Source organism: Setaria viridis, chromosome 9 (assembly GCF_005286985.2).
Source record: "Setaria viridis chromosome 9, Setaria_viridis_v4.0, whole genome shotgun sequence".
In the NCBI taxonomy this organism is placed as follows: domain Eukaryota; kingdom Viridiplantae; phylum Streptophyta; class Magnoliopsida; order Poales; family Poaceae; genus Setaria; species Setaria viridis.
In genome coordinates, this window is record NC_048271.2 from 54,432,163 (window position 1) to 54,459,994 (window position 27,832).

Below are 27,832 nucleotides of genomic sequence, written 5' to 3' on the forward strand. Positions count from 1 at the left end.
CCAGGCCGGCGCGCGGAGGTTGCCGCGGGCACAGCCATCCCGGCGAGCTGAGGCGGCGCGGCCAGGACCCAGGCCGGCAGGCGCGGGAGCTGCGGCGGCCGGCTCTGGTGAGGCGGCGGGCCGGCGTGGATGGGGAGGAGAAAAGGGGCGGCGCGGACGAGGAGGAGAAAAGGGGGCGGCACGGCGGCCCTCCATGGCGGGGGCGAGGCGAGCTCCGCAGCCAGGGCCGGCGGGGTGGAGCAGGGGGGCGGTGGCGTGGAGCAGGGTCGGCGGTGGCGTGGAGAAGGGGCGGCGGCGGGGAGTAAGGGCAGAAGTGGGGTGGAGCAGGGTGGCGGCGGCGTGGAGAAGGGGAAAAGAAAAAAGGAAAAAAGAAATAGAATGAGTATAGGATGACACATGGGACCCACACATACTGTAGCTAACGGTGTCAAAAATATCATCCATATCAACCACCTCAACCTCTCCAACCAAACACAGGACGGAACCATCCCATCTTATTTCAACCAAACACTAGATGGGACCGTCCTATCTCACAAAACTGGAACGGGACCGTCCCGTCCTACATTGTCTCCCATCCAAACATATGCATAAAGTGTGTAGTCAAATCTGTGTATCAACTTGGGACCATGTATCAGCATGCATGCACGCGCACACTAACTTGTGTCTATGTGGTATCGTTATAGTCCTATCAACTTATGTAAAGTAAAGTAGTAGTACCAACTTATGTAAAGTTAGAGTCGTGTATCAACTTATGCACTTATGTTGTCTGTCCAAATAAAAAATTATGTAAGGGATTATATCATTTACTACAGAACAGGCACCGAGTCATGTGTAGTACTATCAACTTAGGTAGAGATCATGTACCAACTTATAATGTATATTTAAGAACCAACTTATGCAAAAGTTATGTGTAAACTTATGTATATATTGTGTATCAACTTATGTAGACTATATATCACTTTACATAGTATAACAAAATAATTTAAAATGTGTTTGGAATATGGATATCATCTTATTCTATTTTTTACGAGAACTGATAATAAAATGAGATTATAGTGGTAGTTGTATATTTGCTAGTACAACAACACCATACTTCATGGCCCAACATTATTCTAATTGAAAATCCACCATACGGTCCATGTCAAACATCTTCTCAGGTCGAAATATCCTCCCGTAGTCCATGTCGCAAGGCCTGGTTCACAGATTCCTCCTTATGCCACCGGCCCGTTGTGGCACGGCCCAAGGTTGCGACAAAATCTGCTCACATACCTTTTTCCAATCGCAAAACATTTTGTTGCAAAAAAATTTGTTACGAATCTTATCCGCGTCTTCCTTATTGAAGCTCTCATTCGGTAAATTCAGCCCTTCGTGGGCTCTGATGGGCAGGCACCAATTTTATTGGGCTTTGGCATCTTTAGTCATTATGCACGCCTCGCTATCGAGGATCATGAACACCACTTTCTTTCCTTATTCTTTTATGGAAGAGAGAGGCATACAAGAGGTGCTGCTATTGGAGGAACGTATGTTCTTTACTTCTTCGTGACGTCACAGATGTTGCCTTGCCTTTGTTTGGAGTACATGTTGTGATGCCATTTTGTAGGTCTGAAAACGAACGGAAACAGAATGGAAAACCCCAATCGTTTTCCTTTTCACATATTACCAATATAGAAATGGCAACGAATACGAGAGATCTGCATATACAAAAATGAGTCGATTCAAATGAAAATAATGCTGATAGTGGGCACGACCAGGTAATGGTCCTGTTTGTATCAGTTTTTTCTGGACCTTGGGTAGTAAGCTTACCAGCTATCTCAATAAGCTGGGTGTTTGACAACTCTGATTATTTTTTATCGACTATCTGTCCTGATTGGTAAAATAACCTGAATGCCCCTAGGTTGATAATAGCTCATTTTTGTTGTGAATACGAGGAGAAGTCAATAATTGCAATGTCTTTTGGATTTGTTAAATTAAATAGAAATTATATTACAATAGCATCACGAGTCATGTATGGCTGCAGCAATAGCATCCACGATCAGGCATGAATGATTTCATCTATGGAGGCTGTGAACCTGTGCCAGGCGGACGTGAGGCTCGGTGGAGTACAAATTGCTTTGAGAACCGCAGTGCTTTCTAATTTGCCTGGAATGCCAAATTGTTCAGAAAAATGGAACACCATCTCTTAAAAATTCCAAGCACTGTTGGTAGCACGTTCCCTCGAGTTCCATGACGGGATCTGAACACTAGGTAGAGGGATGGCAGAGAGGTGACGGGCCGGTGGGGGATGGACTAGGAGTTGGTGGCGGGCAGGGACGCGAGCGGAGGGCAGGGAGGTGGGCGACGGAGGCCACGAAGGTGGCGGCTGAAGACGGACGTATGGGCGCCGGCGACCGCAGGGGAGGTGGCGGGTGGATGTGCGTCGTCGGAGGGAAGCGCAGGAGGTTGGAGGGCAGGCGGTGGTGGAGACCAGCAGACTGCAGGGGTACAAAAATCGGCCCGCTCGCCGGATAAGCGTCCCTGAGATCATGTAGCAGAAAATTGGAGCGCACGTTGTATTAAGCGGCTTAGATGCTAAGCGAAAAATAAGCAGAATATTTAGATGGGATTATGACTTATTTTCACCGGTAAGCGGGAAATAAGCAGAAACAAACACCTACATTTGAAAAAAAAGGATGGATGACCAGCTACATGACATGTGTAGCCATCAGGCTTTTGGGCCTATTGGGCCAAGTCGAATTGTGAACGACTTTGCCTCTTGGGCCTTTCGTGGAAAACGCATCAATGGAACAAAGTTCCTCCAAAATTAAAAGATGAAAACAGGGGGTTGAGAACGGTCACCTGGCTGGTGTGTCATCTCTGTGACTGTGAGCGTCTGAGCGATCGCCATCGCTGCAGAGCTGGCTCAGTGATTTTAAGGCCCTCGAGCGAACTAGATATTACGAGCCTTTTAGGCTAAATATTTTTTCATTGTAATATGATAAAGGAGATAACAATAATAATATAGATATTTAATTCTTGAAGAACAATGTCAATAGTACAAGTTAAAAGAGCGGCAAAATAAAAGAATGTCCCGTGCAGCCATGCTACCGTTAGGCATAAGTGGCCGGCAGCCCAAGCCTTAGGAGCGGCGAGGGGGCACGCAACACAGATGTTCGGCAGCCACGCGAGCCACGATTTGATGATTCCCGCATCTTGGTCTCCTGACTCCCGTATCCTCAATTGCCGTGGTGGCCTCCCGTCTCCTCGATTGTGTCGCGCGCAGCTGTGTAGGATTGCAGGAGGCCTGACAGACTGCGTGGGTGGCCTTTTGCACATACTGGCTGTTGGGCCCCCTCTGCCATGGGCCCCCGGCCGTCGCCTCAGCTACATGGCCCTAGAGCCGGCCCTGCATCGCTGTGGCCTTTATTTACAAGTTACAGTGCAAGTGTTGTTGCCACCGATCACCGATGATGGAACCCTTCCCTAGCTCTTCCGACAGTCTGATGGCACCATGCTAAACGCAAGTCAACTGGATCGAGTCTTCGCCTCAAAGCGAAAACAAAAAGGTGATGTCGTCGAGTCGAGTCTTCACCTCATCAATTTGGAAAAACGAAAAAGGTGAAGTCAAAGTCAAGCGAGAAGCTAGCTACGGAACAAAGAGTTCGGCTGGACCGCACGAACGTGAGAATTCGTTTGACTGCGGCCGGGCAGATGGAGATTCAAGAGGTGTGGACAAGTTGATCGGGCACCCAAACCGAAAGGTGAAAGCAACCATTCCCACGGGCGAACATTCCTCGCATCAGCCGCCACCGCCTGGATCATATATATGCATAGCTGTAGATGTGAAGTGCAATTTCTGCGTGCTAGAGATGCCTTTTGCGCCAATGCTGAAGCTGACTGGCGACTGCGATTACATTTGATGAGTAGTTAGTTATCTTGAAATTTTCAGGCTTTCGGCAATGCAGACCGTAGTGCCTCTGAATTCACCTAAGAAACTAGCCAAGTTGTTTAGATCGTCTACTTAAATCATCATCATTAGGTTAATTAACTCGGTTTAGAGGTTACTCACGATCACTGGTAGTGCCTCTGAATTTCCTCTTTTGCTCAGTACTTCAGCAGTACATGCACAAAAGAAGAAAAAAAAATACAGTGATAAGCTTGAACCACTAGATCATGAGCACTAAAATCTATATCATGATATAAATGAAAAGTCTTTTTCCCCTTTTATATACGGAGCGCGTACGTATAGGTTACCTATATATGAGCTATGTGAAACCTCCGATACATGCGTTCTCCTTGTAAAGATCGAGTAGCACTGGGGTGACAGCAACAGGGCAGTTTGGTCACTCATATCTAGAACTTCCATGAAGAAATGCATGAGTTGAACAGAACGATCTGTTGGGTCGTCATAGGTCGTTAGTCTACCATGTATATAGGCTTAGGCGAGGGAGATCGATCATAAACAACAGAAAAGGAAACTTTCAGCCTGGATCCTGCGATATCTTGAAGCTCATCAGTCGTCTGAATCCAGCATTATTGCCCCTACGGATATTATACATGCTGTGAGCCTATCAGCCAATGACAAGACCATGATGAAGCTTGTACTTTCAAGTGTATGGGCTGGCATGATGCCATACCATACTAATAAGCATAGCTGAATAGGGATCTTAGGTACTTAATGGCTAGTAACATTTGCCTCAATCCAAAGGCACTACTGGCTATATTTGCCTCAAACAAAAGCCATATTCTCCGCGATCATTAGCTCGAAAGATATGCAACGAGGCAACTTTTTTTCAGGAAAAATGGATAAAGATTAGTAAGTGGTGTTATGTGTAAGAGCACCGCCAATATCGCCCTTATTTTCACAGGAGAGTGGAGCAGTAGTCACCTGCGCATTGGCTTGCCTTTGTTTTTCAAATTTCAGCGAAAGGATTCCAACCTTTATGCGTATAAAGTGGCTGATTAAATAGTTAGGTTTACATTATTATGTAATATAAAGTCTGTATACGAAGTGGGCTGGTTATGAATTTGCTAGCCCTGCAAGTGTGCAGAAACAGGAAAGTTCGATTCGGCCACGAAAGATTGCGAGATCGAATCGGTTCTACCCACGACATGATTTTTACACACAATTTGGTCGCCCAAAAGAATTTACTTTCGATTTAGAGTCGTTATAAACTATACAAAAAGTCGCGTGTACCGGAATCATATGCCCGTCTTTTTTCCCCCCTTTCAGCTTTTTGGCTGTTAGGGTTCTCCACTGGCAAATGGATATCTCATTGCATGCTGAGGACAAAATCATCAGTTAGTTGCGCATCCGGTCCGGACAAGGGATGGATCAGGGTGGCCAGAGGAGCAGGAAGAAAATTTAACCATAAATGTCACACCTCGCCGAGGCCGTGAACTTAATCTCGGTCAGATTTGCTTTTTTCGTATGCTCAGATCTTTGATCGAACCAATTCCATCCGAATTTTGACGGAACGCTGATCTCTGAGAGAGCAAGAAAATCTGTCGCTAGCTAGCGTTGGACTTGGACCTGAGATCAGCAAATAGGTTAGGCCTGAAGGCTCATCACCATGCAGCTAGCTTGCCTGCAGAAAGATCAGAGATGCTATAGCTCGTCAATGCGTGCGTGCAGCATGTGAATCGATACTGTCGCAAGCAACTACTAACAACTATTCGTATTTCTTTATTTCACTTTCCGAGACCCCAATTATTCGTGCACAAAAAAGGGTTTATTGTGAATGAAATATACAATGCAGTATAGCAATCATTTGCAGGCGCCAAACTAGGTGCCAGAGCGCATCCGATTAAGAATTCCCGGTTAGGTCGGGAGGAGATCGCCGCTCGTCCGCGCGCGTGCAAAAAGCCGCCATCTTCCTGCGGACTCTGGTGTTTCCCAAACTGAAAGGCGGATCAGAAAAACCACTTGTTTTCTTTCCCCCCGTGTGTGTGATCAGCCGTGGTGGCCTGGTGGGGATTCGGGCGCGCCGCCGCTCTCAACCGCAACCGGCTAATCGCAGGCGATCACCGGCCGGTTCGGCGGGTTTTTGTCTGCACAAAAGCGTGCGCTCCGGTATCGACAGCGGGCTTGGCAGCTAGTCCACATTCGGCAGTCGTTGCTCGATAGCTCTAGCGCCATGGAACAGCTGGGAGCCTGCATTCGGAGCCAGAATTCCGGCGACTGACCTCGTGCCTTGTGGCGGCAAAACTGGTGATGGCGCAGGGCGTTCGGCGGGGCGACACGTCGGGCCTGCCTGTCCCCGCGTGCGTCCGAAGGAGTTAGGCAACAGTGGCGTTGACTTGTCTTCATCAGGTCGTTTCTTTCAGCATTCAGATGATGTCTGCAGACAGACACTGCAAGGGAGGAGAAGAACTGATGATGTCTGCAGTCTGCACCAAAAGGTGATAAATGGCCGCCTTCAGGCTCGATCGATCGATCTCCCCCAACAACAGGGGCGGATACGGGATACGCTCCGGGCTCCCCTGATTTCCTCGCGATTGTTTTGTGTTTGTTTGTGAGTTTCCGGCGCATCCGTCCATGCGTTGCACAGGGTGTTTCGGCGTGGCTTTTGTCCTGGGAAAAGGATGTTTGCGTTAGGAAATCCTCGGCGTTGGAACGAGCGGCGCGGGTCGCCGCTGAAAGCAAACCGTCTTTTGAATAGCAGCAGGTGGTCCTACACCTAATGGATTGGGTACAGCTGATCTCTATCTTTTAGCGCGAGTACCTTCTCATGTGTGAGTTTGCAGAGCAATCATTTGGTCGACGTAAAGATTGTATACTAGTTTCAGCATACCTACTCCGGTACGCCGACTGACCGTCTACATCTAGTGATGCCATCGAGTTATACAATTTGCCGAAAAAAGGACTGCATTGGTACATATTCAACCAATGGCATGTAACACGGGATGAGCCTAGCTCGCTTTGTTCCTATATACCAACTCATGCATACTTCCTCTGTCCTGAAATATGAGACATCCTAGAAATTTTAGAACATATTAGCAGGAGTAGCAAAAGACGCAACCATGGCAATTGCATGTAGATAACAAGGAACTTATTTTAAGTAATAATCCACCAAAGAATTAGATGAGCAATCCTCCAAATGTGCCTGTAATGCATGTCTTGTATTTGAGGATAAATTTTGAACGCTTGAATGTTTTGTATCGTAGGACGGAGGAAGTACATTTTTCTCTAAGAAAAAAGTGCGCCAAAGATACTCAAACCTGTTCTATTAACAGTAGTGTTATCTGATCCATGAACTATTAATTTGCAAACACAGATTTCTAAACTTGCTAATTGTGCCGCTCAAGATCCAAATATCAATAATTAGCATGCATGCATATCTAGATTCCTAGACTTGCTCATTGTGTCGCTCAAGATCCTAATATCATTATCCTCTCCCTCCCTCCCTCCCTTAGTTTGGAGATCTCATCGAAACCGTCAAAGAGAGACAGTGCTATGCGGTGACTTCATGACTTGTGGTGGGTCCTAATAGTTCATGTGAGCCTCACAAGCGATATGGATGATAAATTTTGAAAATTTGGTTGCTCCATAGATGGATCGACAATAAATAAAGATGTGCAAATTAAATAGTTACTAGGAGACCTTGTGATGACGCCCCGAATAAGTTTAGAGACGACCGGCGCAATTTGGTTTTTTTTTCCCACAACAACTGATGTACACATCGTTCTCATAAAGGCTTCCAATCAATTGTGGTTTGTGCATTGCTTAATAAATGTCGGTTAGTGCACTATTTCACTAGTAAAATTTAGGACATGCTGGTTGTTTTCATGTAATTTATTCAAAATTTCTTGTATTTCAGTTAGAAGAAAAAGAACTGCACGAGGAAAAGAAGAAGAAGAATAAGACAGGGCCCAGCAGTGCATTTTCAAATCTTTTGTTGCCAATGATTGAGTCATCTTTACAAGGACCACGACGAATCTTCTCTCCGAGGAACTCCTATAAATACCGGCCTGCAGCTCGGATCCATCATCACACAACACAATACAACGCAACGCAGCAGCTGAGAGTCACAATGGAGACGAGCTCAGTTGAGAGCTGGTGGGTGCTTCCCATGACCTTAATCCCGGCCATCTCCGGCGATCAACACGAGAACATTGCCACCATAGCCACTAGCTTCACCTACATGGCCATCTTCGCATGCCTTGCATGGGCAGGCGCGTCCCTGCTCTACTGGGCTCACCCAGGTGGCCCTGCATGGGGCAAGTACTGGAGGGCAAGGGGCAAGGGCCCGAAGCCGATGACACTCCCGGGGCCGAGAGGGCTCCCCGTCGTCGGCAGCCTCGGCCTCATGTCCGGGCTGGCGCACCGCTCGCTGGCCGACGAGGCGTCGCGCCAGCCGGGGGCCAAGAGGCTCATGGCGCTGTCGCTCGGCCCCGTCCGCGCCGTCGTCACGTCCCACCCGGACGTGGCCAAGGAGATCCTCGACAACCCGGCGTTCGCCGACCGCCCGCTCAACCACGCCGCCTACGGCCTCATGTTCCACCGCTCCATCGGCTTCGCCGAGCACGGACCCTACTGGCGTGCGCTCCGGCGCATCGCCGCCGGCCACCTGTTCGGCCCGAGGCAGGTCGAGGCCTTCGCGCCGTACCGCGCGAGCGTCGGGGAGGGGGTCGTCACGGCGCTGCGCGGCGCCGGCGCCGGCGCCGTCCAGGTGCGCGGCCTCCTCCGGCGAGCGTCGCTCTACTACATCATGCGGTTCGTGTTCGGCAAGGAGTACGACGTGTCGCGCGCGGCGGCGCCGGCGTCCGGGAAGGAGGAGGAGGTGGAGGAGCTGCTCGAGATGGTGCACCAAGGGTACGAGCTCCTGGGCGAGGAGAACTGGTGCGACTACTTCCCGGGGCTCGCCGCGCTGGACCCGCAGAGGGTGGGTGCGCGGTGCGCCGAGCTCATGCCGCGGGTGAACCGCTTCGTGCACGGCATCATCCAGGAGCGCCGCCGTGCACGCGCCGAGGCGATCGACGGAGGAGAGGCGCGTGACTTTGTTGACATCTTGCTTTCCCTGCAGGAGAGCGAGGGGCTCGCTGACGCGGACATCGCCGCTGTGCTTTGGGTAAGAACTCATGCACACTTATAACTGAACCAACTGCCGTCACGATTTACACAACGATCATAAAACATCTGATCCTACACTTAACTAGAAACAACAACTGCCATCACGATTTACACACCTATCATAAACCATCAATATGCATAAAATCGGTCTTGCTGATCTGAGAAGATGCATGGCAGATCGTGCGAAACACTTTTGCTCCGACCATATCTGAAAAAAGAGTAGCAAAAACTTTTAAAAAGGGGGAGATCGTGCGTGCAAAAATTCCTCCAACTTTTGCCCTTTTCTGTCTATTCTTTATGTAGAAAGAATCACATAAACGGATGGCTACACCTTACGGATCGCAGCACTGAACTAGCAACTGAAGTAGCCACTTGTCGTCTTAAATTCATCAGGAGATGATCTTCAGAGGAACTGACGCCATGGCGGTGCTCATGGAGTGGACCCTAGCCCGCGTCGTCCTCCACCGCGACGTCCAAGCCAAAGCGCACCGCGAGCTCGACGAGCTCGTCGGCCGGAACACACCGGTCACCGAGTCCGCGGCGCCGTCGCTGCCTTACCTGCAGGCGCTGCTCAAGGAGGCTCTCCGGATCCACCCGCCGGGTCCGCTCCTCTCGTGGCGCCACAGGGCCATATCCGACACGTACGTCGACGGCCACCTCGTGCCGGCGGGCACCACCGCCATGGTCAACCAGTGGGCGATCAGCCGCGACCCGGAGGTCTGGGACGCGCCGCTCGAGTTCCAGCCCGAGCGGTTCCTCCCTGGCGGCAAGGCCCAGGACGTGTCCGTGCTCGGCGCCGACGGCCGGCTCGTGCCGTTCGGGTCCGGTCGGAGGAGCTGCCCGGGCAAGTCCCTGGCCATGACCACCGTGACCGCCTGGATGGCCACGCTGCTGCACGAGTTTGAGTGGCTGCCCACGACTGATGCGGCTGCCGTCGACATGTCGGAGGTGCTCCGCCTGTCCTGCGAGATGGCGGTGCCGCTCGAGGTCCGCGTGCGCCCGAGGCGCGGCGTGTGAATGAAGAAGTTGCCGATAACTTTGTTGCACCGTGACTCCATTGTGCGTGCAGTGTGTAGCCGTGACCCTAAGCTTTTCCGTCAGTAAACTGTGAATAAGCAGCTGGTAAAGGACTGTGCACCAGCTCACCTCAGTATTTGGTTCAGAATTTCAGCTTGCCTATGTACTACATTTGGGTGTGACTTGTGAGTATGAATTTCAACAAGATGTACAAATCACAAAAGTTATCAAAGTTTATGTGAAGTGTGGCATGCATGTAGCCTCTATTCCTGTCACGCATTAAACTTGTCACGTGTAACCGGTCGGTCTCTGGCCTTGACAAGCTTAGCTTTCAGAAAGGCTGCTATGTGGTCTCTTTGACCATGATAGCTGCACGGACATGTACGTTTGTTTTTGTATTACCAGTGCAAAACAAAACATTTGAAGAGCAAAAGGGAAATAAAAGAAGAAAATTTCAGAACTACTTCGGACTTTTGGAAGGTGCATCTGATGCAGGTTTTTGCTTTCACCCCCAAAACTGGCTAAGTAAAAGATCAACTCCGGGATGGCTTGCCCTGCTAACTACGAATGCGGCGGCGAAGCTTCACAGTATATCAGATGCACAAAAACCATACCCAAGGAGAAAAAAGAGACTCTTCAAAAAAGGAGGAAAAAAAGAGAACGAACATGTCAAGGAATTTCTTTCACTACGGGCACAAACCTCGTGGGCTTTATTCATTTCAACATGCCCAATTATTCAAAACTGCAGCAAGCAAGATCGGCACACAAAACACACATCCAGCAACGGATCCCGATCTCTAATCAACAGGTACAACTGGTACTCTCACGCAATTGATGCCTAGCTAGATTATGTAACTATGTATACACGATGGTACAGACAAAAAATTCCTGGAGTGCGCCCATGATGAGACCATGACAGGTATTGCAAACGAGACTCAATTCTGCATACAGATACAGACACTTCAGCAAGAACAAATATGGTGCTGAAACAACAAGACGGGATCATTGCAAAGGAGAGCAAAAGCTTACCTTGCACCAAGTTACAACCCCAGCTCTGTGAGAAGATTGCGCCACCTGGGTGTTTCCTCATCAAATATGTAGGTCAGCTTTGTCACCAAGACTCCGCTGCCACCAATCTGCGGTTCAAAGACCATATCGTACACATATGAATACTTGACATGTCCACCAAGATATATACTGGCCCAGGAAATATATGCACCAAGTATTCTGTATTTTGTAGGATCTATAAATAAGTAAGCTTCACCGAGTTTAAGAATGAAATCACAACAGCATAGGGTTTTTTTCCCCTTTATCGCAAGGGAGGAAAGTTCATGCTTGCCAGTTGCAACTGCTAGCAATGGAGCTTAAACCCTTATTTCAAATACATACAAAATAACCATAAAAAGATAAAAGTGCCTTACAGATCTCAGTTGTTGAATAGACTTGTAAAGCAACTTTTGTGGGACAACTACATTCATAGCATAGTAGTCCACAGCAACCTTGCCATCGCGTCGGCAATAGACAGGACTTATTGTTGGACCCTGTTCAAATCAGGATGGAGTAAATGCAATCATAATCGTGGGTTAGAAATGTAAGATTTCAACCACATAGTTCAAAATGGCGTGGATCTCAGCATTTCACTTGTAAAATCATGAACACTTTCACTCAGTTGAATGTTGATTGCATTATTGTATAATGCTAATATATCCTCAAGGAGATGTGACAAATATTTAGATATTAATTATGTAACTATTGATTACAATAAAGTTAATAGGAGCCATTAGTTTTGCGCCAAAGGGCTAGAACTTCCCTCATTAATCAAGGAAAGACAGAGAAATATTTTAATGTCTTATGCGGTGGGCCCAAATTTAAATGATGCAGAGTAAGATATGTTTATGTAGATACTAGAGCTGCTGCATTTAAGATTTGTAGAATGAATACATCGATATTGTGATGATTAATATTAGCTCCGCATATGATAATATACATCTCTATTTTTATAAAACCTCCACCAGGCGGAAAAGAACCCATCCGGAACAGCAATAGTGATTATCACTCTAGCATAAGGTTGCACAACACACATGATCCGTGACCACTTTTTAGAAGATAAAACTAGTTGCTTGTTTGAATATTAAGAATTCTTACCTGCAATCCACATATTGATGTTAAGCTAAGAACTCTCTCTGCCACGTCTTCTGCACTATTGCCTCTCATGTTTGCTGTGACCTTATATGGCATTTGAAAGGGCAACAAGTCAGCCAATCAAGTGAGCATAGTCATCTACGCATAACCTATATCAAGTATAAACACTTACCATCAGCTCCGCGCTTGCTCTGAGATGAGCTTCTAATCTCTCAAGCAGCTCATGAGTAATCTCCAACACACCTTCCCGTTTGTGCAGAGATCTCCTACTCGCGACAAGTGTGGCCTGCATAGTATTGGATATTTAATAAAAGGAAGGAAACCTTTCTCTCCAAAATGTGGTCGTGTGAGTGAGTGAGGGAGGGAGGGAGTTACCTGGCTTTCCAAAACTACTCCACCTTCAATTTCCTTCAAGTTATTCTCGCGCAAGGTCGTTCCGCTACTCACGAGATCAATGATAGCATCAGCCATACCCATCTTCGCAGGAGAAAAGCAATATTAACCATCATTACCCTTCATAGCCTCTTGATAGATTGTGTCACAGCTCATAAACTAGTAAATGCAAACTTGAGACAGGAATTCTAATATTCTAGTGTATTATACAATGATGAGAGAATTTGTGTGTTCATTACCATGTATAGAAACAAAGTTCAGACATAGCATAACCTACATACCACATATGTATGGGCCATAGTCACAAGAAACTGGGTTGATGCCAGCAGGCAGCGCCAGACCAGGGAACATCTTCCCCACTCTAGGAATGAGGGAACAATCACGTCACCTCCTTGTAAAAACCTTTCACAAGTAGCATACTACATTCCTCGACCCGAGAACATTGTGACTATGGTATGGCCAACACAGATTCGTGCCACGTCATAATTAATAACGAAGAAAAAAACGAGGGGAACAAATCATACAGCATGCCAACAGATAATACACCCCATCCTGGCCTGTGGGGAAAGAAATGACTAGCGTACAATTCTAAAAACTGTTGACAGTTAAAATACTATGATGACACAGGAATGGATATCTTGCCTGATTGTGGCATCCAAAATTCCAAATTCCAAATAAATAAATGGAAGACATTAACATGAAAAGGAAAAAGGAGGTATCACAGATAAACAGAAGGAAATTTTAAAAGAAAGGAGAGCTATCTCACAGGAGGAAATGACTCGAGAGCTCCATCAGCAGATAAAAGAAGAACATGCTTAAAACCATTCTCTTTCAAAAACTTAGCACCTAGCTGCAGCACAACAACATAACTTAGGTCATAGATCAGCAAAAAAGGTGATAACGGGAGCAAGCATTTGAACAAGTTAAAATTTGTACATGGCCGTACATATCCAAATCCTGTAACAACACGTAGTGGTCTTTCTTCGGTCCATTCAGGCATCTTTGCAAAATCCTCCAGAGAGTTTATGTTTTCGAAAACACCTCCCTTAGGTACCTGTTCACATTCTTTGACTTCTTCAGATATAAACTTCAATTAGGAAGATTACCTATGAATGCTCTTGAATAACATCATACCGCAAGGGACAAACGGCACTGTCCGAAATCCAGAGCATCATGAACAACTACTAAATCATCATTGACCTGTCGCATAAATCTTAAACCACATTAGTTTTCAACAAGTGCAACAACCATAAAGATTCTTTTTCAAAAAAAGTTCAAATAAAGTACGATGTGAAATCAATTAGCAAAAATCCATATCAAGGAAAAGATTCAACGTGATTATTCATAAGTTTACCTGCCCGTATTCACTGACAGTGTCAAAACCCACAATACCAAGGTCAAGATCCCCTGACTGCAGTTTACGAACAATATCTTTAGGCCTTTGAAACCAAACCTCCAGATTTGGAATCTGCAAAAAAGGAAACCCTGAAATATTCAACATGCCAGCCTGCTCGAAAACAGTCTCGATGACATTAATAGATCACATGACTTGAATCGTTAGACCTTTGGCCTCAACATTTCTTTTACTGATATGACATGTAGGACTTCAACACAGCCAATGAACGTGGTGCATCCCTCAGCAACCATGTTCAGTAAACCCACCACAACGTCACATCTTCAAATGTGAAATTTAACTTGAACTTAATATGAGATGCTGGACAAGTTGACTCGCCTTCGCTTGCATTAGTATTAGCTCACAAACAACAGACGGCAAGCAGCATTTATTTGGCATTGATCCTAATTGGTGCCCAAATGAACCAGGCCTTGCATATGACCGGTATGATAATGATAACCAATCCCTCTGCTAAACCTACAATTGTTAAACATGTCTTACATTAACCTGTACTAAGACAAATCCAGGGATTAGAGACCTACGGTGTTCATGAACCATACAATCCTATCAATAATCAGACCCTAAAGGCCTACCGATCCAACACTAACTCGCACAAAATGCCCTCCTCCCTGCCAGATCCAATTGACGACAGTGTAGAGAAACAGGGATAAAAACCTCACCAGCGGGATGTCCGCAGTGTACTGCCGCGGGTTGAGCTGCCTCACCGACAATTGGCAACTCTGCACCATCAAGCACAAACAGCACAGAAATAATAACAACCAAATCAGCCAAAAACACAAATAAATTCAAACCCAGCAACAGGAGCGAGCATTGCGGAGAAGCAGGGAACCTTGAGGAGGCTTAGGGTTTGCTCCGCCATGCGGCCCTTGCTGGGGAGCCCGATACGGACGACGGTGCGATCCGCGGTCAAGGGAGCCGCCGCCGCCGCCGCCGGTTTAGTGGAGACGGCGGTCGCCGAGGCCGCCGCCCGCGGGGCGAGGGAGCGGGAGCCTGCGGCCCGCGAAGGGCGGAGGCCGAAGCTGGATGGCGGCGATGGCGACTGGGGTAAGGGGATGGCTGCGGAATACGGCCGCGCCGCCAACATCGCCGACATTTCTGCTCTGTCTCGCGTCCTGCCGCGGCGAAGCGCCGGTGACTCGATGCCAATAGGAGGCCGCGATGAGAGCGAGTGGCGTTGACTGGGCCTGGGTGGTGTACTAGTGTGTGTGGTGGTAGGCCCTGGTAAATGGGACCAGACACGCAGAAGCATGCGCCACGCCGCCACGCGCACGGGACATTCGCGGCTTTATTCAGGGCGATTGGGAGAGATAGTGCGTGGATATTGATATTGGGTCATGGAAACACTTGTTCCCAATCTTTGATTCTCGCCTCTTTCACTTGCCTTTTTTTTTTCAATCTCGCTCTCGTTCACGAGTGGAATCGAGCCACTCCGTTTGGATTTTAAGTCAAAGGGTCCAGCTCAGTGAACGAAAGAGGATTTACAGTCCCGCTCATTACCTTGCAAGAACCATTTTTTTTTATGAAAGCAAGAACCATTTTCTTGCTTAATTTTTATACGATTCTATGAGCAACTAGTGTAAAAGTCGTTGCACTAACGCGCATTAGTTTACTTTAGTAGTTGGGCAGCGTCACTGCGTGAGCAAGTTTGGAGCATTTGTATGTTTTTAGATGGAAGAGTTTCTTGGATGAGGTAGGGATTGCGAGAGAAGTACGGTGACGAAGTATTGATCTTGGCCTGAATACCGATCGGATAAGTTTGTGCGTTTTGCAAAAGTTATATTCATAGGCACCAAGGTTTTCATGCAATAAATAAGTAGTTAAAGCTGTTTCATATGATCTACTCCATCCATCTTAAAATATAGTTATATTTATACTTTTTCACAGTAAATTCTTTTTTTTCATTTTTCATTTTTAACTACAAATAGACAAATAATCGTAAATCTTAATAACATAAAAATGATGCAGTAGATTTATCGTTAAACCAACCGTTATAATATGTAATAATTTTCTATTTGAATAAAATTTTTTAGAGATATTGATGATCAATTTTAAAAAGGTTTTGACTTTGAAAAAATCTAAATGTAGTTTGAGTAGGTACTAATTTAGATTATGTTGTTATCTTTAGACATTTTGTCAATAGTTGATTACTAATAATAATTATTTTCAACGGTAGCGAGTTGGTTTTTATTTGAAATTGTGGAAGATTGTTGAGCTCCTCTCCTCATAAAAATAAATATGTGATAGTGGTGAGTTTTATTTAGTTGGTATTTGCTGGTTTAGATATCACATAATTGAACAAATATCATCTTTCATAAAAAAAAGGAGATGGTACAATAACTTAATTTGAAACATGGCTAAATGGGAACCTAGTGAATTCATAGGATGAATAATATCTTTATACTTGTTGCTACTCCCTCTCTCAAAAGAAAGGATTAATAAAAATGGACAAGATGGTAAGTCCAGGTCGCTTGTGAAAGTCGAGGTGGACGCACAAGGCACGTGAAAAAAACAATGAAATTCCTATATGAGTTTTTAAAATCAGATCCTTGTCAACGTTGATATTGACTTTTAATCTTTGATCGACACTTAGTCTTTGAATTTATGATTATAAACCTCGATTACCATTGAACAATGAACTCTCTACGCGCCATTGCCGTGTCAATGACGTGTAGGGCTTGGACCCACCTATCATTAACACATGCTATGGATGTATGTAATATTATGATTATTATAATTATTATACATACCATACAAATTCAATACTATCGAATTAATAGTTGAAACACTTTCATGATATGACAATTTTAATTATGAACATTGAAATATATAATATATCAACTCGTTGAGAGCCGGTGACCCTTTGCCGCGGCCTCATCAGCCAATAAGAGCGCACCACGAGGAGTCCAGCAGCACGCCGGCGCCACCGTCTACCTATGCCGACACGGAACCGAACGAGAAGCTACCAGTCTGTTTGGTGTCAGGCTGCAGCAGAACGGACACACCCGGCACCCCGAGCACGGCGTGTCAGGCTCAGGCAGCGGGAGTCTCCTGCTCAGATTTCCCCGCCACCACCAAACTGGTGATGGCACGAAAATCACCTCCGGCCGGCACCTCGGCGGCATGAGACGCACCGGGGAGCAGCTCCCGTATCCACGGGACGGGCACGGGACCATGGGCGCGCCGTGACCCCAAGTGAGCCGTGGCCCTTTCGCGCAACGTCTCCGGGCACCACACACGCCTGGAGCCCCGTCCAACCGACCCGCGGACGCCGCACCACCACGGGGGAGGTGAGGACACAGGACACCCCATCCGCATCCGCCAAAAGGCCTAGGCCATCTTTAGTTCCCACGAAACTCCCAACTTTAACACTATGCAAAAAGAAGATTCGCCATCACATCAAACTTGCGGTACATGCATGGAGTACTAAATGTAGGCGAAATCAAAAACTAATTGCACAGTTTTGTTGTACTTTGCGAGACGAATCTTTTGAGCCTAATTAGTCAATATTTGGATAATAATTCACAAATACAAACGAAACGCTACAGTGTGCTACAGTACTATAACAGTAATTTTGCACCTCCAAACTTTGAGCAACTAAACAAGGCCCTACTCGGTTGCCGTCGGAGAACAGGCCGCCCCTGGGGCTCCCCCACCGCACGTCCGCACGCCGCAAAATCCCCCGCGAAAAGCCGTCACCAAGCAGCAAAAGGCACAAGCCTCCAAAACCTCACCTCACGCCCTCACCGCCCCGAGCACGCATCCCCGGACGCCGTCCGTCACCGCCGCCGTCAGTGGAGGGGCCCGCCCGTCGTCTCGGCGATTTCGATTGCTCCCAGCCGCTCTTTTTCTCTACTCCCTCTGTTTGCGTGTGCGGCGCCTTTGCGCTCCCATCACTCCATCACCCGCCCGCCCGCCCTCCCGCAGCACGCGTGCGCACTCGGCTCGCCGCGTCGGGCCGCCGCCGGAGCGAAACCCTAGGATCAAGGGCGCCGTTGCTCGAGCCCATGACGTCCTGCGGGTGCCTGGTGCTCGAGAAGGTGGAGGACCACGGCGGCGGCGAGGCGGCGGCGCGCGGGAGGGTAGTGAAGGTGGCGCCGGGCGCCGGCTCCGGGTGCGGCGGATCGTGCGCGGGGGCGTGGAGGAGCCGGTCCGAGGCCATTTTCCCCATCTACGTCATGGGGAGCTCGCGGGCGAGCACCGTCGCGGCGGCGCGGGGCTTAGTCGACTCCCCCGGGGACCCCATATGGGAGGCCGTCAAGTCGGAGGCCAAGTCTGAGGTGAGTATGGTTAAGGAATCAGGACCTCGCAGCTCGATTGGAGCATTGGTTGGATTCGATCGCAGCAGCTTGTCTTCTCTTGTGGCACCCAAACGATGAATTTACGGTTGCAGTGAGGAAAAGCTCTGTTTTCGTTCCTCGAAAAAAAGCTCTGTTTTCGTTTGTGTGGCTCTCATTTGTCATCAGCTTTCCTGGAATTTCGGCATGTTATTTTAGTGTCCGTTTACCTATATCCAGATTCCTGTGGCAAAATGCTACAACTTGGAGTATCTGTTTTCTCTCTGTAGTCAGCCTTTCCTAGTTCTTGGGTTTAATGGCACCGTTATTGTCTTTTGAGCGGGGTGGTCAAGTGCAGCATCTTTTTTTTTACTTAGACAAGGTAGCGGATTGGTCAGGATAATTTATTGGCTATTAGTTGATGTGACAAAAGGAGTTGCTTTTAAAAGATAACTGCTCCCTCCATCCTTAAATATTAAATAACTAACTGTCGTTTTCGAGAAGTTATACAAAATTAATATCATTAGATAGATTTTTTGAATCTAGTTTTTTAATAAATTTATTTGAAGATACAAATGGCGCACGTATTTTCTACAAATCCAGTCAAAATTGCAGTACGGAAACCAAAAGCGACAGTTATTTAGGGACGGAAGGAGTAGTTCTCATGATTTCTTTTTAGTTCGCAATAAGTGTTGGTTCAGCTTAGCCAAGGAAATCAAGAGTCAAAAGTTGATTCATTTGCAAACTTTGTGAATTAGAAACCCCATGTCATTTGTGTTCAAATTTAATGATGCCGTAATCTATTTCTTGCAAAAAAATCGTTCAAAGAACTGAACATGCAGGATCAGGAATATCTTTTGCATTTATTATGTAGGGAAGCTAAGTTTTGCTCAAGTAACCTGAAGAAGCAACAATAAAATCCAGTATAACTACAGCCTACAGAAAAGCTTTATGTCTACTTAATTATGAAAAGACAACAAATCCTGTAAAAGAATGTTGCAAAAAAAAATTCATGCTGATAGTTTTCACTCTTACTATTCTAATCTTATGTGCCTCCCTCTTTATGCATCGTTGTATTTGGCATGATTTTACTGGTATTATTGGTTACCTGATGGCTGACAGTGTGATGTTCACATTTCACAGTCTGAGAAGGAGCCTATTTTAAGTAGCTTCTTGTACGCCAGTGTGCTGTCTCATGATTGTCTGGAGCGAGCGTTGAGCTTCGTCCTTGCAAACAGGCTTGAAGATCCAACATTGCTTGCTACTCAGCTGATCGATATTTTTAATGATGTTATGATGAATAACAAAGATATATGTCGTTCCGTTCGCCTTGATGCTCAGGTGAGTCACTATTATTCTACTAAGATATTTGTTTTGTGTTTACATATTCATTCTTCACATCATCTTGTTAATGATCTATTGGTAACTGTGGGAGCTGCTTTTCCAATTCAGGCCTTCAAAGACAGAGATCCAGCCTGCGCGCAATATAGTTGGGCATTGTTATACCTAAAGGTGTGTATTATGAGATCCATTCCAGGATGCTATCTGGGCAGGGTTTGACTGCTCATTTTACTGAATAGGATTAAATTGCCCGTGGCATCCTTCTGTACCATGTTATTTGTTTTCTTGACATTGGTATGCCAATTGATTCTCACAGACATTAAAGACCCTGATGTCTAGTGTCTTATCATGTTGCTTGTATGCTGTTTTCAGGGTTACCAATCCTTGCAATCCTATAGGATAGCTAATGTATTATGGAACCAGGGACGTAAAGTTTTGGCTTTGGCACTGCAAAGCCGTATTAGTGAGGTGAACCCTGATTCTTAAGCAGCAGACAGATTGTTATAGTTGGCATAACTTCCTTTTTTGAGTAACTTTTGCTATTATATTGCTTGCAGGTCTTTGCTGTGGATATACATCCAGGTATCTCATCTATGAATTTAGAAGACTAAATTTTAGTTATATAATTTCAAATTTATACATGATTTTCAGTACGTGTGGGATTGTTGTTGCCTTAAAATACTGGAGAAGTTAGATACAGCCATGCCACAGAACACTAGAAATCACTAGAAGTAAATAAGGTGTCAAGATACAGTGAGCCATAACGTTTCAAAAAAAAAAACAGTGAGCCATGATAGTCACCATTCTACTTAGCAGTAACTAAATTACTATCAGTTTATTTGTTGGACTACGCTGTTTGATCTCAATAAAGTACCAGGTCATCATACAGTTCTGTACTTAATGATTACGTAGTTATATCTATTGCCATCCTGTAAGTGCTTTGTTGGTTTCGTCAGGCTAGAAAATAAGTGGCAGGACCCTGCAAGGGTGCTTAGTTATGTTGTATGCTTTGATGCTTTAGTTTTTTCCCCTTACCGTTCTCTATTTCTTACATTGCAGCTGCCAAAATTGGTGAGGGAATATTGTTGGATCATGGAACAGGCCTAGTCATTGGTGAAACTGCTGTAGTTGGAAATTGGGTTTCATTAATGCAGGTGACTGCAGAAATCAGCTCTCTTTTTTCCCTTAAAAAGTAGTCTGATGCTTTGCAATATAATCTTTTTTTCCCACAATTTGGTGTGTTCCTTTCATGTTTGACAGAAATGTTTTGTTCTTTTTATTCCAGAATTTGCTGTGTTCCTTTCTTGTTTGAGAGGAATTGTTTAGTTCTTGAAGTCATTCTTAAATGCTGAAAATGGGTTTGTTGGAGTATGGTTGTTAGCTCTGCTCCAAGATTCCTTTCGTGTTACTTTCTTGTTGATTATAAAGAAATGGAAGATAAATTATTTTTAACAATAAATCAAAAATCATAATATTGACTTGTGTATGAAGCATGATAAGGATGCATATTTATCTTTGGTTGTTTTTTCTATGCAAGTCAAGCTGGTTTGCTTCAAAATGCTGTTACAGTAGCTGCATATTTCTATACCATCAACTCAGTGTTTGGTACTATATTTCTTGAAAAGGCAGTGTTGAATTATACCTGTTCACTAGAGCATATGCAGTTATGCACTACATAAAGTTGATGGTGTTATGGCTGCAGTGTTAGCCATTGTCATAACGAGCCTGTTGCTATTTCAAGCGGTGGAAAAAGACAAGCAGTTTAACAAACCACAACGCCTTTAGTCCCCAGGCAAAATCATGTATAAACAAAGAAAATAATTTGATTACGCTCCATTAATTCCTTGTTCCTTTCAATATAGCAAGTTGTAACCTTCATGGCTAATCAGTTGTAGGAGTCAAGGTAGGCAGCAGGCTGTATCAAGGTGTCCAGGTTTTCATCAACTGAAACTGTGAATCTTCCCTTGATAATTATTTTGACAGTAGTTCCTTTCTAAAAGGCAAATTTAGCAAGGCAATGCAGTATTATTCTATGATGATAATATACAAAGAAGATATAAATGCCAAGTTAGTTATATATCAGTACTCGTAAATAAAATATGTATTATTCCATTTTTTTATTTTTGTCATTAATTCAATGGACATCTAATTCGGTTAGACTAATCTCTATGCACACCATTTGTATTTATTCGATGAATATTATCTTTTCTGTATTAAGTTCAGAAGATTTTGCATTTTAGTCTAGAGGCATGAGAAACCTTTTGATGTGTGCGCATACAAGTACAACAGAAGAAGAAAAAGGGAACATGTATATGCTAGCTTGCGAATTACTTTTTTACCTTCGGTTTTTGGGAATCTTAAATAAGTTTAGTCCTCACTTCGCATATGCATCCTATAAGCATTGGCTGATTGCCCTATTTCTTCTCTCTTTTTTCATTCTGGTTCCTTTTGTTCAAAGTTTAATTCTGTAAGATCTCTAACTGTTCTTTAGGGAAATCCGTAGCAAGAATGGAAGTTCACCAGCTTATGAGTCACACCTTTGATACAGGGTGTTACACTTGGAGGTACAGGCAAGGAACATGGAGACAGGCACCCCAAGATTGGTCAGGGAGCTCTCATTGGAGCTGGTGCTACTATCCTTGGCAACATAAATGTAGGTGAAGGTGCCATGATTGCTGCTGGCTCCCTTGTTTTAAAGAATGTGCCTCCCCACAGGTTAGAAATTAGACTACTGTATTACAGTCTTACATAATATCACCACAGTGAAAATTTTAGCCAAGGGACAAATCTGAACTTGGGACCTCATACGTCCCTGCAATGAATGTCCGTGTAAAGAAGGCAAATAACAACGAGAATTCATGATGAAATATCCAGTGTATATTATTGCATCTATATTCACTAATTGAGGTGCTAGAGGCTACACCTTTACACACCTTTTGCACTGTCTAAAGTTAAACTTTGCAATTTGCTGGTTTAATACCTAGAGCACAGTTTCAGTTAGTAACTTAAATAGCTAGTCCAGCAGTATGACATCTGTGTCATATGTCTAACGGCTGCAGATCGAATCTTACTAACCACAGATATGTGGTATATCCTGGATTTTTGGGATTCAATCATGTAATCTCTTGTTAGCTGAGCCTTAAGAATGACTATAATAACCAATTGCAAATATAAGAGCACTTGATCTTTCAGCACTTCAATGTCCAACTGAATGAACTACTATTCTCAGTAAATTGCACACCTAACTTTACTGACAATCAGTGAAGAATCTGTAGGAAATTTAAAATCCTGATGGGAATCAAGCTTGTAAGGGCGCATCTTTGACAGCCTATGGTTACGTGCATTTTTTTAGTGAAATACTTATTTTGTTAACATTTGGTCGTCATTTCTGCTATAACTGAATGGTTTTCACTGTGTTATAAGTTAACCATTGATTTTTACGCTGTTGTTTTCCTTTTATTTTCAAAGTATGGCTGTAGGTAATCCTGCAAAGGTGGTTGGTTACATGGAGAAAGAAGATCCTTCTTTAACTATGAAACATGGTAAGCATGCCCTGAGATTTTAACAAGCTAAATTTTCCAGTTTACATTATCTACATCGCTAAGTTGCTATGTTGCTGTTTTTTTTCTGATTGGATCCAGATGCAAGAAAAGATTATTTTGAGCATGTTGCCATCAGATACTCAGATGATTGATACAGCTAATGGTGACTCTTCTTTCTATTTATCAGTGGTGAGCTCTCCATTTTATTAATTTTTAACATGCTGTTTTACAAAGGTAGTACATGCTCTAGTACCAATGTTCCTCGGACAATCCATTATTAGGTAGTTGAGCCATCAATTTATAGATCTAACTTTTTTTAAAATAAATTTATAGATCTAACTAAATGCCCTTATAAAATGCTTGATGCATGAATGTCGAAGGTTGCTTCTGCGCTGAGTGAGTCCATGTCTTATTTGCAGGAAGTCTTGTGGAGTGAAAAAAGTTTTGTTGTTTATTTGCAGGAATTGTTGTTGAGTGAAAAAAGGGATTTCGTCGTATTATTTGCATGGAGTCCTGAAGTAAAAAGTTTGTCGAAATGCGATGAAGCAACCAAATGCCATTTTGGACGTTTCGTCATTGGCACTAGGCTGGATAAGTTGATGAGCTTTTGAGTGCTCCTCTTTCTGCCCAGGCAACCAAATGAAGATTGAAACGGGTCACCCAGGGCTCCCAAATATGCCAGTTAATAGTTTTCTTGTACCCTTAATCTGCTGTAATAACGTGAAACGTTGTTGACAAACGTGGTAGGACTAGGAACGGTTTGTTTCTCAGAGTATGTAGAGATCTATAAGATCAAACATATACAGCAGTCTAGACCTGGAGTATGTTGGCTAGCTTTCATGAAGCTGAAGTTACATTCAGTGGTGTGGTAGAAACAGTAGGATTGTGTCTATGCAAGTGCATCCGAGAATCCTGCTTCAGTGCTCATCTTTTATATAGATAATCATAGAAGGCCCCATGTCTTACAACACAAGGAGTTAGCACTGACCAAGTCTTTTTTTTATTATTATCTGACGGCCCAGTCAGTGTTAAGCTGGGAATTTCAGCTATCTTTGCAGAAACTGAACTGCCTTTAATGCGAAACATCTTTGATCCGAATAGCTGCTGAACCGCACTGTTGTCCAATGTGACTCCCCTCAAATTCGCTTGTCATGACCAGCACCATGCATCATCCTGATTTTCCCATCGTCTCAGTGCCCTCCAAACTGAACGCTAACTTCCACCCAGGACTGCAAGTGCCTGAATCACAAAGCTGCTCTTGATTTCCTGAAGGATTTGCCCTTGGACGCACCAATTTCAACACGTTTTCGATTTAGTTCGCATGAATTTCAGCTTATACTACAATACAACGAAGCCGGTGTCAACAGCTGAACATGAGCTATGAAGTGAAGCAATCTACGTCAGTCCATCGCTATCCTCCCTATCTTGCGAATTCCCCAACTTATCATCTGACCGACGTGCGTGGTCTGCAGTCTGCACTCGCAGAGGCCCCGACCAACCAGACAGCCCCACGCAGAGAGCATCCACAAGGCATCAGCAGCAGGCAGTGGCGTGAGCCATGAGAGCCGCCGCGGCGGCCCTCGCGCTCCGTAGACTTCTTCACCAGCGCAGCAGCAACGTGAGGTCGCAGCTGCAGAATCAGAATCGGTCCAGCTGCTACTTTAATCCCCACTTGGATTACCCTAATCCCCTCGCCCGAGCTCGCGCGCTACTAAATCCGTCGCCATGCCGCCCCCACGGGTCGCCTTCGCCCTCGCCCCCGGCCGTGGCGGCGTCCCTCCTATTCTCCACCCTCTCGGGGACGGAGGAGGCGGCGGTGGTGCTGGACATGGAGGCCGGCACGGTGCGGTGCCCGGCCAACTACGCGCCGCTGTCGCCGATCAGCTTCATCGAGCGCGCCGCGGCGGTGTACGGGGCCCGCGCCGCCGTGGTGTACGGCGAGCGGCGGCACACGTGGGCGGAGGCGCGGGACCGCTGCGTCCGCGTGGCCGCCGCGCTCGCCACCCGATTCGGCGTCGCGCGCGGGGATGTGGTGAGTCCTGCGAACTGACGCTCACGTACGCTTTTGCTTTGCTTGCTAATCTCCTTTGCTTTGAGCGCGAGTACAGTCATGTTTAGTAGTGCCTGTGAGGTTGCGACTTAAGAGAGAACAAACTCCGGTAGCATTTGAGAGCCTTTCACTCCATTGTCGTTAGTGTAGCTGTCTCCGCCTTATCATCGCTCAAGTCAAGGTACCCGGCAAATGTAGAAAAAGGTGTGTTCGTAGCTTCGGAAATGCCATTTCGATATTGGTTTCTCTGGATCCAAGCCCCAAGCCTCCCGGTCCTGGGCACAGAAGCTGGTGATGTAGCGGACGGAAGCAATCTGTTTCTGAAGCTCGATCGATCAAACGCAGTATGGGCGCAACATGTTGTTTGGCGAGGCTCTAGAAAAATGCCAATCGTGCCATCATTGACATGTCCCAATCACATGTGGATTCCATGTGGCCTTTCGCGGTTTTTTAGAGGGAGATTGAGTTTGATACGCTAGACGACGGTCCACCATCGAATTTAATTCTATCTTGCCCTTGGACCACACCACAGCACGGCCTGTGGCATGTGGGCTCTAAAGCCCGTAACTGTGATGGGCCTAATTTATTGCTATATTGCGGAGAATTTTGTTTTAGCAAAAAATCGCGATCCATAAAGATCTTGATAAAAATCGCTAACACTGACAGCATCGGTCATATCTCTCAGGTGGCAGTCCTTAGCCCAAACGTGCCGGCGATGTACGAGCTGCACTTCGCCGTGCCCATGGCCGGCGCGGTCCTCTGCACGTTCAACACGCGGCACGACGCGGCCATGGTGTCCGTCCTGCTCAAGCACTCCGGCGCCAAGGTGTTCCTCGTCGAGTCAAACCTCCTCGACGTCGGGAGAGCCGCGCTGAAGCGCCTTGCCGACGCCGAGTCCAGCGCCGCCCTCCCGGTTCTCCTGACCATCTCAGACGACGCCGAGTCTGACGACTACGAGGACCTCGTCACGAACGCCCCCGCGCGGTTCGACATCCGGTGGCCGGCGAACGAGCTGGACCCGATCTCGCTCAACTACACCTCCGGCACGACGTCGCGGCCCAAAGGCGTGGTCTACAACCACCGCGGCGCGTACCTCAACACCATCGCCACGGTGCTCGCGTACGACATCACCGCCATGCCCACGTACCTGTGGACCGTGCCCATGTTCCACTGCAACGGCTGGAACCTCCCGTGGGGCGTCGCCATGCAGGGAGGCACCAACGTCTGCCTCCGCCACTTCACAGCGAAGGTCATCTTCGACAGCATCGCGCGGCACGGGGTGACGCACATGGGCGGCGCGCCGACGGTGCTCAACATGATCGCCAACTTGCCGGCCGCGGACCGCAAGCCGCTGCCGGGGCCCGTCCGCGTCATGACCGGCGGCGCGCCGCCGCCGCCGCGCGTCCTGTTCGCGGTGGAGGAGCTCGGCTTCGTGGTGTACCACATCTACGGCCTCACGGAGACGTACGGCCCGGCGACCGTGTGCACGTGGATGCCGGAGTGGGACGCGCTGCCGGCGGAGGAGCGGGCCCGGCTGAAGGCGCGGCAGGGGTCCCACCACATCGCGATGCAGGACGTCGACGTCAAGAACCCGGACACGATGGAGAGCGTGCCGCACGACGGCCGGACGCTGGGCGAGGTGATGTTCCGAGGCAACACCGTGATGAGCGGGTACTACAAGGACCTCAAGGCCACGCAAGAATCGATGGCCGGCGGGTGGCTGCACTCCGGGGACCTCGCCGTGCGGCATCCGGACGGGTACATCCAGCTCAGGGACCGGGCCAAGGACATCATCATATCGGGCGGCGAGAACATCAGCTCCATCGAGGTGGAGTCGGTGATCTTCAGCCACCAGGCGGTGCTCGAGGCGGCGGTCGTGGCGAGGCCAGACGACCACTGGGGCGAGACGCCGTGCGCGTTTGTCAAGCTGAAGGACGGCGCCAGTGCCACGGAAGCCGAGATCATTAGCTTCTGCCGGGAGAGGCTGCCCCATTACATGGCGCCGAAGACGGTGGTGTTTGAGGATTTGCCCAAGACGTCGACGGGGAAAACTCAAAAATTTGTTCTCCGGGACAAGGCCCGGGCTATGGGCAGCCTGACAAAGGCTGCCAATAGCAAACTTTAAGACTATTTGGGTGATTAAGTGACACATTGTTCTCGTATGATTGTACCGTGCATTTCATTTGGAGACTGCAATGTCGCCCTCCTATATATCATGCTTGAAAAGGACTTTATTCTCATTCTTCTCCTCATACAAATCGACAGAGCTCCGGTGGCTAGCCCTGTGATAGGGACATGCAGGTGTTCTCGCAAGTAAGCCATCGCCAAGTAACAAAAGAGAGTGCCAGGCACAAGACGATGTGCAGTATTGCAGTGGCTGCTTCATCGTCCGAAGCAGCATCGGATCACATCACGCCTCCAGCAAACCCCAGTACCCCACTATTATTCTTTTATCGTTCACTCCACCACCACCACCACCACCACCTGTATACTATTCTAAAAGATCTCCGCGTACGCGATAGGCACCCGCCACCCACGCGGGTCGTCGTCCCCTTGTGCTCACACGCATCTTTTGGTATCCTCCGCTGCGCTCTGCAGGGAGGCCACGAG

The 27,832-nt window shown here is 46.8% G+C and overlaps 4 protein-coding genes across 5 annotated transcripts; 3 read left to right on the forward strand and 1 right to left on the reverse strand.

Moving 5' to 3' along the window:
- The first annotated feature begins 7,948 nt into the window (after window positions 1–7,948).
- On the forward strand, window positions 7,949–10,341 carry LOC117837995 (cytochrome P450 78A9). Its single transcript, XM_034717852.1, has 2 exons — window positions 7,949–9,047; window positions 9,443–10,341. The coding sequence occupies exons 1-2, from the start codon at window positions 8,010–8,012 to the stop codon at window positions 10,064–10,066; spliced, it is 1,662 nt and encodes a 553-aa protein (XP_034573743.1). The 5' UTR covers window positions 7,949–8,009; the 3' UTR covers window positions 10,067–10,341.
- A 412-nt stretch (window positions 10,342–10,753) lies between these two features.
- LOC117837997 (ATP phosphoribosyltransferase, chloroplastic) lies at window positions 10,754–15,234 on the reverse strand. Its single transcript, XM_034717855.2, has 12 exons — window positions 14,845–15,234; window positions 14,675–14,734; window positions 13,956–14,069; window positions 13,736–13,801; window positions 13,548–13,655; window positions 13,368–13,451; window positions 12,584–12,685; window positions 12,381–12,494; window positions 12,212–12,292; window positions 11,488–11,607; window positions 11,096–11,202; window positions 10,754–11,007 (listed from the first exon to the last, which is right to left on the reverse strand). Exons 1-11 carry the CDS (start codon window positions 15,106–15,108, stop codon window positions 11,107–11,109), a joined length of 1,209 nt encoding a protein of 402 aa, XP_034573746.1. The 5' UTR covers window positions 15,109–15,234; the 3' UTR covers window positions 10,754–11,007; window positions 11,096–11,106.
- Window positions 15,235–17,895: 2,661 nt separating this feature from the next.
- Window positions 17,896–24,092, forward strand: LOC117837998 (probable serine acetyltransferase 2). 2 transcript variants are annotated; one of them, XM_034717857.2, is made up of 10 exons: window positions 17,896–18,292; window positions 19,433–19,630; window positions 19,742–19,801; window positions 20,003–20,098; window positions 20,188–20,212; window positions 20,690–20,784; window positions 22,179–22,345; window positions 23,099–23,172; window positions 23,272–23,361; window positions 23,592–24,092. In XM_034717857.2, exons 1-9 carry the CDS (start codon window positions 18,020–18,022, stop codon window positions 23,322–23,324), a joined length of 1,041 nt encoding a protein of 346 aa, XP_034573748.1. In that variant the 5' UTR covers window positions 17,896–18,019; the 3' UTR covers window positions 23,325–23,361; window positions 23,592–24,092. The 2 variants fall into 2 exon arrangements, with proteins under 2 accessions (XP_034573748.1, XP_034573747.1); XM_034717856.2 differs by having other exon boundaries at window positions 17,897–18,292; window positions 23,634–24,092.
- Window positions 24,093–24,613: 521 nt separating this feature from the next.
- LOC117837994 (butanoate--CoA ligase AAE1) lies at window positions 24,614–27,462 on the forward strand. Its single transcript, XM_034717850.2, has 2 exons — window positions 24,614–25,204; window positions 25,908–27,462. Exons 1-2 carry the CDS (start codon window positions 24,731–24,733, stop codon window positions 27,345–27,347), a joined length of 1,914 nt encoding a protein of 637 aa, XP_034573741.1. The 5' UTR covers window positions 24,614–24,730; the 3' UTR covers window positions 27,348–27,462.
- The last annotated feature ends 370 nt before the right edge of the window (window positions 27,463–27,832 follow it).

Bases quoted from the DNA above. Each gene is read 5' to 3' on its own strand.
- LOC117837998 (XM_034717857.2), top strand. From the start codon at position 18,020: ATGACGTCCTGCGGGTGCCTGGTGCTCGAGAAGGTGGAGGACCACGGC. The intron at 20,099-20,187 runs GTGAACCCTGAT...TATTGCTTGCAG, and splicing joins TGCAAAGCCGTATTAGTGAG to GTCTTTGCTGTGGATATACA. The intron at 23,173-23,271 runs GTAAGCATGCCC...GATTGGATCCAG, and splicing joins TTCTTTAACTATGAAACATG to ATGCAAGAAAAGATTATTTT.
- LOC117837994 (XM_034717850.2), top strand. From the start codon at position 24,731: ATGAGAGCCGCCGCGGCGGCCCTCGCGCTCCGTAGACTTCTTCACCAG. The intron at 25,205-25,907 runs GTGAGTCCTGCG...CATATCTCTCAG, and splicing joins GCGTCGCGCGCGGGGATGTG to GTGGCAGTCCTTAGCCCAAA.
- LOC117837997 (XM_034717855.2), bottom strand. From the start codon at position 15,108: ATGTCGGCGATGTTGGCGGCGCGGCCGTATTCCGCAGCCATCCCCTTA. The intron at 13,802-13,955 runs GTAAACTTATGA...TTTATGCGACAG, and splicing joins CTGTCAGTGAATACGGGCAG to GTCAATGATGATTTAGTAGT. The intron at 12,495-12,583 runs GTAACTCCCTCC...AATACTATGCAG, and splicing joins GAGTAGTTTTGGAAAGCCAG to GCCACACTTGTCGCGAGTAG.
- LOC117837995 (XM_034717852.1), top strand. From the start codon at position 8,010: ATGGAGACGAGCTCAGTTGAGAGCTGGTGGGTGCTTCCCATGACCTTA. The intron at 9,048-9,442 runs GTAAGAACTCAT...TAAATTCATCAG, and splicing joins ACATCGCCGCTGTGCTTTGG to GAGATGATCTTCAGAGGAAC.